At 35.5% G+C, this 15,154-nt stretch overlaps 1 protein-coding gene and 1 long non-coding RNA gene across 7 annotated transcripts in view; one reads left to right on the top strand and one right to left on the bottom strand.

Annotated features, from left to right (window-relative positions):
- PPP1R42 (protein phosphatase 1 regulatory subunit 42) overlaps window positions 1-15,154 on the top strand; it is a 65,657-nt gene that overhangs the window by 12,282 nt on the left and 38,221 nt on the right. For all 6 annotated transcript variants that reach the window (XR_005381054.1, XR_005381055.1, XR_005381056.1 and 3 more), the window contains one exon: window positions 1,492-1,608. Coding sequence is in view for 3 of the 6 variants with exons in the window: in XM_038579437.1 (XP_038435365.1) it covers window positions 1,492-1,608 (117 nt within the window). In the remaining 3 variants the exon portion in view is untranslated. The remainder of the gene's footprint in view (window positions 1-1,491; window positions 1,609-15,154) is intronic.
- The window catches only part of LOC111093152, a 47,192-nt gene that overhangs the window by 1,059 nt on the left and 30,979 nt on the right, over window positions 1-15,154 (bottom strand). The gene's annotated exons all lie outside the window — the stretch shown is intronic.

Here is a 15,154-nt window from a genome sequence, read left to right as displayed (position 1 = left end):
AAGGGAACATGGTTGTTGTGTTTATAGATTTTTTTTTTTAGATTGATTGATTGATTGATTTATGATGGACCTAGAGAGAGAGAGAGAGAGAGAGAGAGGCAGACACAGGAGGAGGGAGAAGCAGGTTCCATGCCGGGGGCCCGACGCAGGACTTGATCCCGGGACTCCAGGATCACACCCTGGGCCAAAGGCAGGCGCTAAACCGCTGAGCCACCCAGGGATCCCCATGTATTTATAGATTTCATTGGCTTTATTTTAGAGGGCCCAGAAACAGAGGGCAATATAAGGTTTGTGAACCAAATTTATAAAAATTGAAAAATAGTGCTTTAAATTGGAAAAGAAAGAAGTGATCTGGGATACCTGGGTGGCTCAGTGGTTTAGCATCTGACTTTGGCTCAGGGTGTGATCCCAGAGTGTCGGGATCAAGTCCCACTTTGGGCCTCCTGCATGGAGTCAGCTTCTCCCTCTGCCTGTGTCTGTGCTTCTCTCTGTGTCTCTCATGAATAAATAAGTAAAATATTTTTTAAAAAGAAAGAAGTGATCTGATTTCTATCCAACCCTCTCCCTATCCTCCCTATAGAATCAACTGTGTCTCAGCTCAACTCAACTGACCCAAAAAGATTGATTCCTCTTTTATTACAAATAAAGTAGTTATTTGTAGTTTTATTACAAATGCCAGAAAAAAACATTTTTGTTTGCTTAATTTTCGCACGTATTCAAGCAGATTCCAAAATTCTAAATACAAGGCATAATTTTTTAAGTTGTATTTACAGTCTTAAAAAGTATCAGGAAGTATTTTCTCTAAAGGTTGGCTATATGAATGCTTTGGTGGGTAGACTCAATCTTGGTAGAGATCACTGGGCCATAGATTTTAAGATGACTTCAGTTTAGTGCTGCTCTATGTGTATTTGTGTTCTAATAGCTGATGTTGATACTTCTGCTAATTATTATTTTAAGTGTCTTCTGAACATATGGGTTATCAAGAGAAAACTATATAGAGAGATAAAGATAAAAATTAAACCATATAATCTTTTATTCTTAGTCATGTTTCTTATTTAGGAAAACAGACAAAAACAATTTCTTCCTATTAAGTAAAATCTTAGTGATATTTAACACAAAATGATAATTTGCTTAAACTAAAATAAGCATTTTTCTACACTGTGTTATCATTTGTTGGGGCATTTTTTTCTTTCTTTGCTTCTTGAGTCCCGGCTTCTTTTTCTATTAATTTCTTTTATATTCTGGAAGAGGAAAATCAGACTTATGAAGGAACTTTAGACAAAAATAATAAGTCACGTCACAATTACTAAAGTCCTAAAAGTCATGTCTGAAAAAAGTATGGTATGGAAACAAAATCTCCATGGTTTTTAATTTTCTTGCCTAAAGAGCAAAACAGTCTGAACTGATAAATCTTAAACTTTTCACAGATTAAGATTTCTGATTCCTATATTTAGCATTTAATTTACTAATGCTAATTTATCTTTCTTACAGAAATCCCTCTCTATATTGAATATCAGCAATAATAATATTGATGACATAAGAGACCTAGAAATACTAGAGAATCTTAATCAGCTCATAGCAGTTGACAACCAACTTCTGCATGTAAAGGTAGTGTAAAGAAAAATTAATTTTAAATTATTTCTAAGAAATTGTGATTAAAAAGTATGTTTTTCTAAATATTTATAAAATTTATCACTTTAAAACTATTCTGAAAAAAAATAAAAAAAAATAAAAACTATTCTGGATTTACTCTAAAACAAGCATGTGAATCTCTACTTCTTAATGTATTTATTTGCTTAATTCTGCCCTGTTACCTGGTTTTCTCTTCCATACCTCAATGCCTCTACACCTCCCCAACAGAAAGAAGTTTCTCTGAGAAGGAAATAATGTACTTTTCCTCTCTGTATTATTTTTCCATCAAATGTTTCCCTCTAAATCTAGATTTCTTACCACTTAACTCTGATCTCCCAATGAATGAATTTCTAGTAATTGATTAGACCTGAACTCTCTCCTGATTGCTCCTCTTTGGGGAAGTACCTGGATCTTGAATTTATTCTAATTTGCACTAGCTATATTCATATCATGTTATGTCATATTATACCATATTCATTAAATTATTTACTCATTCAAATATGTACTGAGCACCTACATGTCTATCAGACACTGTACTATTTTGTGTGGATGGAGGAAGAAAGACAGTCCTGGGGCTCAAAAAACACATAGTCAACAAGTAACAGGATTACAATGTGATTCTGTTTTCATAAGTATTGGAATAGCACTAACTCAGCCTGGGGCTAAGGAAGGCTTCCTGGAAACAGTCATCTGTAAGCTGAGCCACTGCCATGACCTCACAGTTTCTGGTGTAGCAATGGGGTAGGCTATGGTATAATTTCTTTACATGGAGCCACAGGAGCAATGAAGGGCTTCTTTCCTCCATAAACAGAACTCTTGTTTCCAAACTACTCCTAGAGAGCTATCCAATGATCTTTAAAAAGTTTCCCCTGACTTGTTTCCAAATTCAGAACTATTACCTAGCTAGTCCTGTAACTACTATAAGCAGTAGATAATTGCAAAAATATTAAATGTATTATATTACAAATGAATTCCTCAAAATACCCAAAATGCCACTCACAGATGTTTAAAATAAAAAGATGAATAAGGAAGCATGGCTCAATTAATTGTTGCAACTTAGATTATGAAGGATGTAAGAAGTTCATGGGATAAATTCAGCATTCAAAAATGTTTTAAGTTTTGGACTGCTCTTCTAGATTTTTTTCCCTGCTGGACATTTTGTATTCATCAGAATTATTTAATTCTTATATGATTTTGTTGTATTTGTATCAGATATGATTTTGTGATATATCAACAGCCTTATATGAGATCCACTGTACATGTATATGATTCTAATCAAAGTGACAGAGCCTGGAGTCTAGGTTTTGGTTAAGTAGAGAAGACCTGGGTTGTGTATAACATTCTCTGTTCAAGGGATGACCGGGTTATTCAGTGGTTGAGCATCTGCCTTCGGCTCAGGGTGTGATCCTGCGATCCCAGGATCATGTCCCACTTTGGGCTCCCTGTCTGGAGCCTGCTTCTTCCTCTGCCTGTTTCTCTGCCTCTCTGTCTCTCTGTGTCCCTCATGAATAAATAAATGAAATCTTTTTTAAAATTCCTTATTCAACACATGGAAAATGAGGACAGAGCAGCCAAGCACAAAAGCTCACTTTTCCTGGAGAGAGAAAGGTGGAAAATTCTAGTCTCCCCAGTTGGCATCAATCTTAAATGCAGTGTATGTATTTTTTAAAAATGTTTTTGTAAGCCAGGTTCTACACACAATGCTTGGTAATGAGTGGTGAATATGTCTTAAAAGATCTGATTGTTAATTTTAATAACTACCAAGATTCATTTCAGTTATTGTCAGTACTCTTAAACCTTATTTGACTATGCATTTAAGATTTTATTTATTTATTGAGAGAGAGAGAGTGAGCACAGGTGAGTGGGAAGAGGGGTAGAGGGAGAGAGAGAGAAGCTCAAGCAAACACAGCACTGAGCCAATGTGGAACTCAATTTCACAACCATGAGAACATGAGCCGAGCTGAAATCAAGAGCTAGACACCTAACCAACTGAGCCACCCAAGTGCCCCTCTATTATGCTTTTAACTCTGAACAGAAAATGCAAGTTTGATAACAGGACAAATATACTAGCCTCCAAATTATCCCAAAGGAAGTTTTCCTGAATAACATTAAGATCAAGCTATTTCACCTATAGTGATTATTCTTAGTCTATGTTAATAATGCATAACAAGGAGTAAATGTGTGACCAGAATAAATACTTTCATTGATGGTGATTGTTCAGTCCAATGATACAAGTTTAAATAACCAAACCCTTATTTTTTAAGACTTAACATTACCATTTCTGGGTAGTTTTTCCTAAACACATCCCCATAAAACTAATCTATTAAAAATATGATATTATATGTGCCAGGCTCTGTTCTAGGCCTTCAGAAAACATGTTCTAGGCACTGAGGATACCATGAAAGACAGGGTCTCTCTATCTTCTAGGAGCTTACATTCAAATGAGACAGGGGAGGGAACAACAGAAAATAAATAAGCAGAGAAGACTGAGAAGTGGGCTATGAAGATATTAAATAGGATAACATAATGGAAAAGAGATTAGTAGATATTTTATTTTATTAAAGATTTTATTTATTCATGAGAGACACAGAGAGAGAGAGAGAGAGAGAGAGAGAGAGGCAGAGACACAGGCAGAGGGAGAAGCAAGCTCCATGCAGGGATCCTGATGTGGGACTCGATCCCAAGTCTCCAGGATCAGGCCCTCGGCTGAAGGCAGACGCTAAATCGCTGAGCCACCCAGGCTGCCCATTAGTAGATATTTTAAATCAGTTTATCAAAAAAGGCCTCTGAGGAAATGACATCTATGCTGAGATCTGAAGAATGATAAAGAACAAATTTGTGCAAAGAGCTAAGGAAAGAACATGCCAAATACAGGGAACAGCAAATGTAACGATTCTGAGTATCCTAGGAACAAAAAAGAGGCCAGTTTACTGTGATGGGGACCCTAGTGCCTAGTTTAGTCTCTAACACATTGTAAGTACTCAGTAAATAATTGTTGAATGAATGAATAAGCAACAGTTAAACATGAGATTATGCCAGGTCATAAAGATCTTTTAGGCCATAGTTATGAGTTTGACTTTATTCTAAGTGCAATAGAAAGTCAATGAAAGGATTATATATATATAATATATATATTAAATATATATATATATTTAAGATTTTATTTATTCATGAGAGACATAGAGAGAGGCAGAGACACAGGCAGAGGGAGAAGCAGGCTCCCTGCAGGGAGCCCAGTGTGGGACAGATCATGACCTGAGCCAAAGGCAGACCTCAACCACTGAGCCTGAAATACCCGGCATCTTGAAAGAATTATATTTTTACAAGATTTCACGGGATGCCTAGGTGGCTCAGTGGTTGAGCATCTGCCTTTGGCTCAGGACATAATCCCGGGGTCCCAGGATCGAGTCCTGCATCAGGCTCCTTGCAGCGAGCCTGCTTCTACTCCCTCTGCCCATGTCTCTGCCTCTCTCTGTGTGTGTGTGTGTGTGTGTCTCTAATGAATAAATAACATTTATTTAAAAAAAAAAAAGATTTCTCTATTGGCTATGTGAAGAATGGGTTGCAAGAATTACAGCAAAGAGCTCACTTGGAAAGACTACTGCAGAGGTTAAGAAAAAATGCTTCCTTGGAGATGAAAAGGAGTGGGTAGATGGAGGTATATTTTTTTATTGAACCTATGGAGCTTGATTAATAGGACGCACATGAATAAAGGAAAGTGAAGAATAAACGATGAATCCTTGTTTTTTTGTGTGAAGAACTGTGGTAGCCTTTACATGTTGGGAAATACAAGGGAAGGAATAAAAGAATTCCTTCTATTGAAATGCCTACTGGACACTGAAATTGACATATCAAGTAGGCATTTGGAGTTCAAGGGCAAGGATAGGAAACTTTAAGAGTCAACAGTATTAACAGGATATTTAAACCCATGGGACTTGGTGAAAGACAGTAAGGACAGAGAATAGACAAGGCCAGAAACACTCCAATATTTAGAGATTATTTAGATGAGAAGGCACCAGGAGAAGTCAATGTATAGAAGAAGACAAGAGAAAAAGAAGCTTCAAGAAAGAGAGAATGTCTACTTGCATTTGATGCTGTTGAGTGGTAGACATGAGGGCAAATAATACATAAACAGAAATCCACTAAATTTGGCAATAGTGAGATTATACCTGGTCAAGTATTGTGTTTTTTGCATATTTCAGAAATGGAGTGCTTTAACAAGGCTTTGCACTTTTTCCTGTGACCAAAGCCACATGAACCTCTTAGAAATTTCTTTCCATTTTACAGCTTGAGAAACTTCAGGCTTTTCATGAAATATTTCTCCATACTTAAAATTTCAATATGTAAACTTAATGATAAGAAAAAATTAAAAGACTACTTGGATAGAATATCTTAAAAATAAAGTTAACAGGGACAGGTTTAATTTATGAAGAAGTTGAACCATACAGACTGTGGTTCAAAAATCACAGTAGAAGGTAATGCTGGAATAAAAATAAAAAACAAAAAAAAAAAACAAAAATCACAGTAGAAGGTAATGCTGAAAATGGATATTTAAACTGAAAGTATACTGAAATGTTAGAGGGTATATGCTTTCTTCCCTCTTATGCATACAAACCAGGCTTTACTCCCCAAACTCCTTCCTACATGGCTTAAAAATCCTGAGCAAGAGATTGGAGGATTCCTCTCGAAATCGACCAGCCCAAAAGAAAACATTTCCCAATTCTGACATGTAAAAGTTTCACAGGGAAGGGACACCTGGGTTGTTCAGTAGCTTAGCATCTGTCTTAGACTCAGGTCGTGATCCTGGGGTCCTGGGAAAGAGTTCCATATCAGACTCCCTGCAGGGGGCCTGCTTCTCTCTCTGCCTATGTCTTTGCCTCTCTGATTGTGTCTCTCATGAATAAATAAATAAATAAAAATCTTAAAAAAAAAAAAAAAGAGGGCACTAGTGATGAGCAGTGGGTATTGTATGTAAGCGATGAATTACGGAATTCTATTTCAGAAACCAACATTGCACTGTATGTTTACTAACTAAAGTTTAAATTAAAAAAGAGTAGATTAGACACTACAGAAGAAATTATCAGTGAACTTAAAGCTGTAGCATTCCAACTACTGAAACTGAGGTACAGAAAGTAAAAACACTAAAAAATGAACAAAGCCTCTGTGGTTTGTGGAACATAACAAGTATTAAAACATGTATGTAAATAGAGTCCTAGGAGGAGCAGGGGAAATACCAGGGACTAAATGTGTGTATTCCTTAAAAATTCATAAATCAAAACCTAATCCCCAGCGTGATGATGTTTGAAGGTAAGGCCTTTCGGAAATAATTACGTCTTGAGGCTGGAGACATCATGAATGGGATTAGTCTTTATTTTTTTTTTTTTTAAATATTTTTAATTTTTTTTAAATTTTTATTTATTTATGATAGTTAGAGAGAGAGAGGCAGAGACACAGGCAGAGGGAGAAGCAGGCTCCATGCACCGGGAGCCCGACGTGGGATTCGATCCCGGGTCTTCAGGATCACGCCCTGGGCCAAAGGCAGGCGCCAAACCGCTGCGCTACCCAGGGATCCCGGACTAGTCTTTTTAAGAAAAGAATAGACTGTGGCTTTCTCTCTAAGCTATGTGAGGACCCAATGAGAAGACAGGCATCTACAAAACAGGGAGAATGCTCTCACAAGATCACAGTATCTGCCAACACTTTGATCTTGGACTTCCCAGCCTCCAGAATTGTGAGAAATCAATGCTTGTTGTTTAAGCCATCAAGTCTATGGTATTCTGTTACAGCAGCCTAAACTAAGACAGAAGCAGAAAATAGCTCTAAAGAAATAGTGGCTTCAAGGTACCCAGAATACTCAAAATCTTCTTTAAAAAAAAGGTTGGGGGATCCCTGGGTGGCGCAGCGGTTTGGCGCCTGCCTTTGGCCCAGGGCGCGATCCTGGAGACCCGGGATAGAGTCCCACATCGGGCTCCCGGTGCATGGAGCCTGCTTCTCCCTATGCCTGTGTCTCTGCCTCTCTCTCTGTGACTATCATAAATAAATAAAAAATTAAAAAAAATAAAATAAAAAAAAGGTTGAAGATTCAGTTTCCTGTTTCAAAACTTACTACAAATCTGTAGTAACTAAGACAATGTGGCACTGTCATAAGAATGAGACTGGGAATCCAGAAATAAAACTTCACATTTATGTTAACTGATTTTGACAAGGGCACCAAGACAACCCAATGGGCAAAGAATAGTTTTTTCAACAAATGGGGCTCAGATATTTGGATAGCTGCATATAAAAGAATCAAGTTGGAACTCTTCTAAAACATAAACAAAATATTCAAAATCGGCCAAAGACTTAAATATAAGAGATAAAACTATAAAACCCTTAGAGGAGAACTGGGATAAATCTTTATGACCTGGTATTAGACAAAGCTTTCTTAAATACAACACCAAAAGCATAAGCAAAAAGAAAAGAAAAAAAAGATAAATTAGACTTTAACAAAATTAAAAACTTTTGTGCTTCAAAGAATAACATTAAGAAATTGAAAAAGACAAACCAGGAGACTAGGGAAAAATATCTGTAAATCCTTTTTATGATAATAGACTGTGTCCAGAATATATTAAAAAAACACTTGCAACTCAACAACAAAAAGACAAACAATACAATTTATTATCCAAGCCATTTATAAATAGGCAGAGAACCTGAATAGAATATTCTACAAAGAAGATATACAAGTGGATAATATGCACATGAAAATATAATCAACATCATTAGTCATTAGGGAAAAGTAAATCAAAACCACAATTGTACACCACTTCACACCTGATGAAATAGCTATATTTAAAATGATAGATAATAATAAACATTGGCAATAATGTGGAGAAGTGGGGTGCCTGGGTGACTCAGTTGATTAACTGTCTGACTCTTGGTTTCAGATCACATAGTGATCTCAGGATCCTGTGATTGAACCCTCATGTTGGCCTCTGCACTCAGCATGGAGTTTGTTTCAGATTCTCTCTCTCACCCCCACCCCTCCCTGCTTGTGCATTCACATGCACGTGTGCACTCTCTCTCTCAAATAAATAAAATCTTCATAGATTATCAATTTTTTAAACAAAAATAATAACCACAGATCATGGTGTTAATGACATGTAAAAGTAAAATGAACAATTACAATACCACAAATCACAGGGAGGGAGGAAATGGCAGTACACTAAGGTTATAGATGAAGTGATGTCATTATTTGAAGAAAGACTGTGCTTATTTAAGGATGATTGTTCTAAACCCTAAAGCAACCACTAAAATAACAAAGATGTTTATAACTAGTAAGTCAATAATAGAAAATGAGTTGCAAAAATAGAGGGGAGCAGGAAAAGAGGAAAAGAGAACAGATAAGACAAATAGCAAGATGGTAATGTTAAACTCAGTTATATCAGTAATTATATTAAATGTAAATAGTCTAAACAATCCAATTAAAAGGCAGAGATGGCAAGACTGAATTTTGAAAATCCAGTGATGTGCTCTCTGCAAGAAGCACACTTTAAATATATAGGAGCCCCTGGGTGGCTCAGTTGTTGAGCATCTGCGTTTGGCTAAGGTCATGATCCATCGTCCCACACTGGGCTCCCTGCAGGAAGCCTGCTTCTCCCTCTGCCTATGTCTCTGCCTTTCTATCTGTGTCTCTCATGAATAAATAAATAAATAAAATCTTTTAAAATATATATATAAATATATATACAGGTTAAAGTAAAATTATAGGGAAATATATATACTTAATACAAATAATAAAGTTAGAAAGCTGGAGTGACTATATTAACATAAAATAGAACAGACTTCAGGATAAGAAACAGATCATGAAAATTTATAATGAATAAAAAGTGCCAATTCATTAAGAAAACATAACATTCCTCAATATTTATGTACCTAATAACAGAACTTCAAAATGCAGAAAGCAAAAATTGGCAGAATTGGCAAACCCATAATTAAGATTTCAACACTCTCTCCAAGTAGCTGGTAAATCAGTAAGGATATAAAAGATTGAAATGACACAGCCAACTGAATGAATCTAATTGCCTCTCAGAACATTCCACCTAAAAACTGTAGTTGGAATAGTCACCAAAATAGTCCTTATGTGGGCCATAAAGCAAGCATCAAAAACTTTAAGGAACTAAAATTTTATAGATTATGTTATTTAACCACAATGGAATTAAATTAGAAAGGAAAATAAAAGGAGATTTAAGAACACACTTTTTTTTTTTTAAAGATTTATTAGAGAAAGAGAGAGATTGAGGGGGAGCTGCAGAGGGAGAGGGACATGCAGACTCTGCACTGAGCACAGAGCTCAACATGGGACCCTGAGATCATGATCAGAGCTGAAACCTAGAATCAGACGCTTAACCAACTGAGCCACCCAGATGCCCCTAAAAACATTTTTCAATAACCTCTGGGACAAAGAAAAAAAAATCACAAAGGAAATTAGAAAATATTTGAACTGAGTGAAAGTAAAAGCAAAAATTTGAAATTTGTGGGATGCAACAGCATAGTGCTTAGAGGGAAATCTATCTATTTAGCTAGATATCTAGCTTTAAATGCCTATATTACAAAAGAGGGAAAATGATCTATTTTCCATCTCAAGAAGCAAGAAAAGTGGGGAGCCTGGGTGGCTCAATTGGTCAAGTGGCTACCTTTTGCTTCAGGTCATGATCCCAGAGTCCTGGGATTGAGTCCCACTTCAGGCTTCCTGCTCAGTAGGGAGTCTGCTTCTTCCTCTCCCTCTGTGCCCCCCCCCCCATGCTCTCTCTTGCACTCACTCTCTCTCAAATAAATAAAATCTTTAAGAAAAAACTCAAGAAAAGTAAATGCGAATTCAGTTCAAAAGAAGGAAATAATAAAGGTAATAGCAGGAGTCAATGATAGAGAAATATAGAGTGACTACAGAAAGATCAGTAAAACCAAACGCTGACTCTGAAAATATAAGTAAAAGTAATCAATTCTAGGTGGAATGATAAGACAGAAGACATGAACAATATCAGAAATTTTAAAAATATCACTATAGTTAAAAGGATAATAAAGTAATATTATAAAGAAATTTATGCCAATAAGGTTGACAGCTTAGGTAATATAGAGTCCTTGAAATACACAAATTAGAAGAAACAAATCTTTTTTTTTTTAAAGATTTTATTTATTTATTCATGAGGGACACAGAAAGAGAGAGAGAGAGGCAAAGACATAGGCAGACGGATAAGCAGACTCCATGCAGGAAGCCAGATGTAGGACTCAATCCTGGGACTCTGGGATCACACCCTGAGTCAAAGGCAGACACTCAACTACTGAGCCACCCAGGTGTCCCAGAAGAAACAAATTCTATATAGCTCTGTATCTATTAATACTTCTATATAAAAACATTTCCCATAAAGAAAATTCCAGGTATCCCTAGGTGGCTCAGCGGTTTAGCGCCTGCCTTTGGCCCAGGGCGCGATCCTGGAGTCCCGGGACTCCCGCCATGGAGCCTGCTTCTCCCTCCTCCTGTGTCTCTGCCTCTCTCTCTCTCTCTCTCTCTCTATGTCTATCATAAATAAATAAATAAATCTTAAAAAAAATATTCCAAACCCAGATGGCTTTGCTGATGCAGTCTATCACACTTAAGAATCAAATATACCAATCCTACACAAACTCCTTTAGAAAACAAATAAGCAGGAAATACTCCTCAACTCATATTATCCTCCTATCCCCAACAACATTACAAGAAAAGTACAATGAATTAAATAAATGAAATAAAAACCTATGTTCATACAAATATCTGTATGCAAGTCTCTATATATCCCTCACGAACACAGAAACACAAATTCCCCAAAATATTAGCAAATAAAATCCATCAATATATAAAAAGATAATCCATAACTACCAAGTGAGATTTATCCCAAGAATGAAAGATTGGTTTGACCTTCAAAAATCAATGTAATTCACCAAACAAAATAAAGGATAAATATGATCATCTCAACATTGACACAAAGGCATTTTTAAAAATTCAACACCCATTTTTATTTTTAAAAAATTCTCAGCAAACAATAAATTGAAGGGAACTTAATCTGATAATTGGCATTCATGTAAAATCTATCATACCTAATGATGAAAGACTAAATGCTTTCCTCCTCAAGACTGGGAATAAAGCAAGGATGTTTACTCTACTTTATAATTGAAGCCCTAGCCTTGTAATAAGTCAAGAAAAGGAAACAATACTCAGTTTGGAAAGGAAGAAATAAAAATATCTTTACCTGCAGACTAACATGTTTTGATAAATATAAAATAATTTTAAAATCTACAAAAGGCTATTATTAGAATCTATAGAATAAATTTAGCAATGCCATAGGATACAAACAAGGCCAAATATGCAAAAATCAATTTTCACATCAGCAGTGAAAAACTGGAAAACTATTTTTTTAAAGATGCTATCTTCCATTCATGCCAAAAAAACATGAAATACATAAGAGTAAATTTAAGAAAATAATGTGCAAGGGCTGTACAATAAAAACTACAAAATATTGTTGGCAGAAATTAATGAATAACTAAATAAATGGTGAGAAATACAATTTTCATGGATTGGAAGACTATATTCTTAAGGTTCCTATTCTTTTTTTTTAATATTTTATTTATTCATTCATGAGAGACACACAGAGACAGAGAGAGGCACAGACACAGGCAGAGGGAGAAGCAGGCTCCATGCAGGGAGCCCGATGTGGGACTCGATCCCAGGTCTCCAGGATCACACCCTGGGCTGAAGGCAGTGCTAAAACGCTGAGCCACCTGGGCTTCCCAATTCTTTCTAAATTAATCTATGCATTCCACATAATCCCTGCAGAATTTTTAAGATAAATTGGCAAGCTGATTCTAAAATTTATATGATAATGCAAAGGACCTAAAATACTGAAACAGGGGATCCCTAGGTGGCGCAGCGGTTTAGCGCCTGTCTTTGGCCCAGGGCGCGATCCTGGAGACCCTGGATCGAATCCCACATCGGGCTCCCGGTGCATGGAGCCTGCTCCTCCCTCTGCCTGTGTCTCTGCCTCTCTCTCTCTCTCTCTCTCTGTGACTATCATAAATAAATAAAAAGTTTAAAAAAAAATACTGAAACAATATTGGTAGAAAGAATGATGTTAAAGAACTCTTTCTACCTAATTTCATGACTTTATTGTTATAAGAATCATGACAGTGCATTAGTGACATAGGATGAACACAGAGATCAAGATTTATAAAGAAGTCTCATGTGTTCAACTGATTTTCTTAAACAGGTTCCAAAAATAATTCAATGAGAGGGATAGTCTTTTCAACAAGTGCTGATGGAACCACTGGATATCCAAATAGAAAAACTGATCCTTCGCCCTTCATATTATTTACAAAATTTACTCAAAATGGATCACATCCAAATTTAACTGCTCAGATATAAAACCTCTAGATAAAAAACATGTATGAGACAAAGAGTTCTTTAAAGAATTCAAACACAAAGGACACAAAAAGCAAGACTCATTAAAAACTGTTAAGTTGGAATTCATTAAAATTTAAAACTTTTGTTCTTTGAAAGAAAGACATTAATGAAATGGCATACCACAGATGGAGAGAAAATATTAGCTATCATATATGTAACAAACAGCTGTTATCTCGAACATATAAAGAACTTTTGAAACTCTATAGTAAGAAGACAAGCAATACATTTAAAAATGGGCTAAAGATTTCAACAAACTTTATAAAGGAACATATGCTAATGGTAAATGAATACAAGAAAAGATGCTCAAAACATCATTTATCATGGAAAAGCAAATTAAAACCAAAATGTGATTCCACTATACACCCACTAGTATAACTGAAATGAAAGAGACTGACAATACCATTTTTTATTTATTTTTTAAAATTTTTATTTAAATTTTAGTTAACATGCAGTGCAATATTGGTTTCAGGAGTTGAATTCAATTTACCACTTACATACAACACCCCAGTGTCATCACACGTGCCCTCTTTAATACCCATCCCCCATCTAGCCCATCCTCTACATACCTCATTCCATCAACCCTCAGTTTGTTCTCTATCATTAAGAGTCTCTAATGGGAGTGATGGGTATCAAGAAGGGAATTAGAGAGGACATTTGATGTAATGAGCACTAGCTATTACATGCAACTAATGCATCACTAAATTCTACCGCTGAAACTAAAAAAAAAAAAAAAAATTAGTCTCTTATGGCTTGTTCCCCTCTCTCCTTTCTTCCCCCTTCCCAAATGTTCATCTGCTTTGTTTCTTAAATTCCACATGAGTGAAATCATATGGTATTTGTCTTTCTCTAATTTATTTTGTTTAGCATAATACACTCTAGTTCCATCCATGTCATTGCAAATGGTAAGATTTCATTCTTTTTGATGGCTGAGTCATATTCCATTATATATATCACATCTCTTTTTTTTTTTTTTTATCACATCTCTTTTTATCCATTAATACCAATTTCTGATGTGGATCTAGAGCAACTGGAATTCTCATTAATTGCTGAGGAATATGTAAAAGGTACATCTCTTTGGAAAATCGTTTGGCAGTCTCTTATAAAGTTAAATATGTACTTTTTGTTTGTCTTATAAATAGGACTCAGCAACCCCATCCTTAGGTATTTACTCAAGTGAAATAAAAACCTATATTTATAAAGTTAAATATGTACTTTTTATTTGTCTTATAAATAGGACTCAGCAACCCCATCCTTAGGTATTTACTCAAGTGAAATAAAAACCTATGTTCATACAAATATCTGTATGCAAGTCTCTATAGTAACTTTATTTGTAATTTGAGAAACAACCAAGTTTACCTCAAATGGGCAACAGATAAACAAACTGTATCCCATAAAGTGGAATATCACCCAACAATAAAAATGAATGAACTGCTACTAATGCACACAGCATGGACAAAATTTTTAAAAATTATACTGAGTGAAATAAGGTAGACAAAAAAAGAGTACATACTATACGACTCCATTTATATGAAACTCTTGAAAAATAAAAACAGATGTATATAGAACCAAATGTATCAATGGTTGCTGAACAGGAATGGGAAGAGGTTGACTGGAAAAGGCCATGAGTGAATCTTACAGAATAATGAAAACATTCTATCTTGATTATAGTGATTGTTATATGGATGTATATGATTTAGACTTTTAATGGGTGCATACTGTCGTATGTAAATTACAAGTACATAAAGTTAATTTTAAACAAATATTATAAAAACTTCCAAAATCAAAGGACATGAATTTCCAGATTGAAATTGTCTCCCAAATGCCAGCACAGTGAATGGAATGTGACCCACATCCAAGTCCATCCTTAAAAGTTTTTAGGACACCAGGAGTAAAGAGTTCCTAAAGAATCTCACAGAGAAAAAAAATGATCATAATACAAAAAATCAAAATGGAACCAGAATTATCAGATCTTTCTATTTGGAAGATAGTAGAATAATGTCTCCAAATTTTTGAGATAAAAATATTCTAAATCTAGAATTATATACTCCATCA

This window comes from Canis lupus, chromosome 29, assembly GCF_011100685.1.
Source record: "Canis lupus familiaris isolate Mischka breed German Shepherd chromosome 29, alternate assembly UU_Cfam_GSD_1.0, whole genome shotgun sequence".
Lineage (NCBI taxonomy): Eukaryota > Metazoa > Chordata > Mammalia > Carnivora > Canidae > Canis > Canis lupus.
The sequence above is the reverse complement of the archived record's forward strand: the minus strand, read 5'-3'. Positions and strand labels throughout refer to the sequence as shown.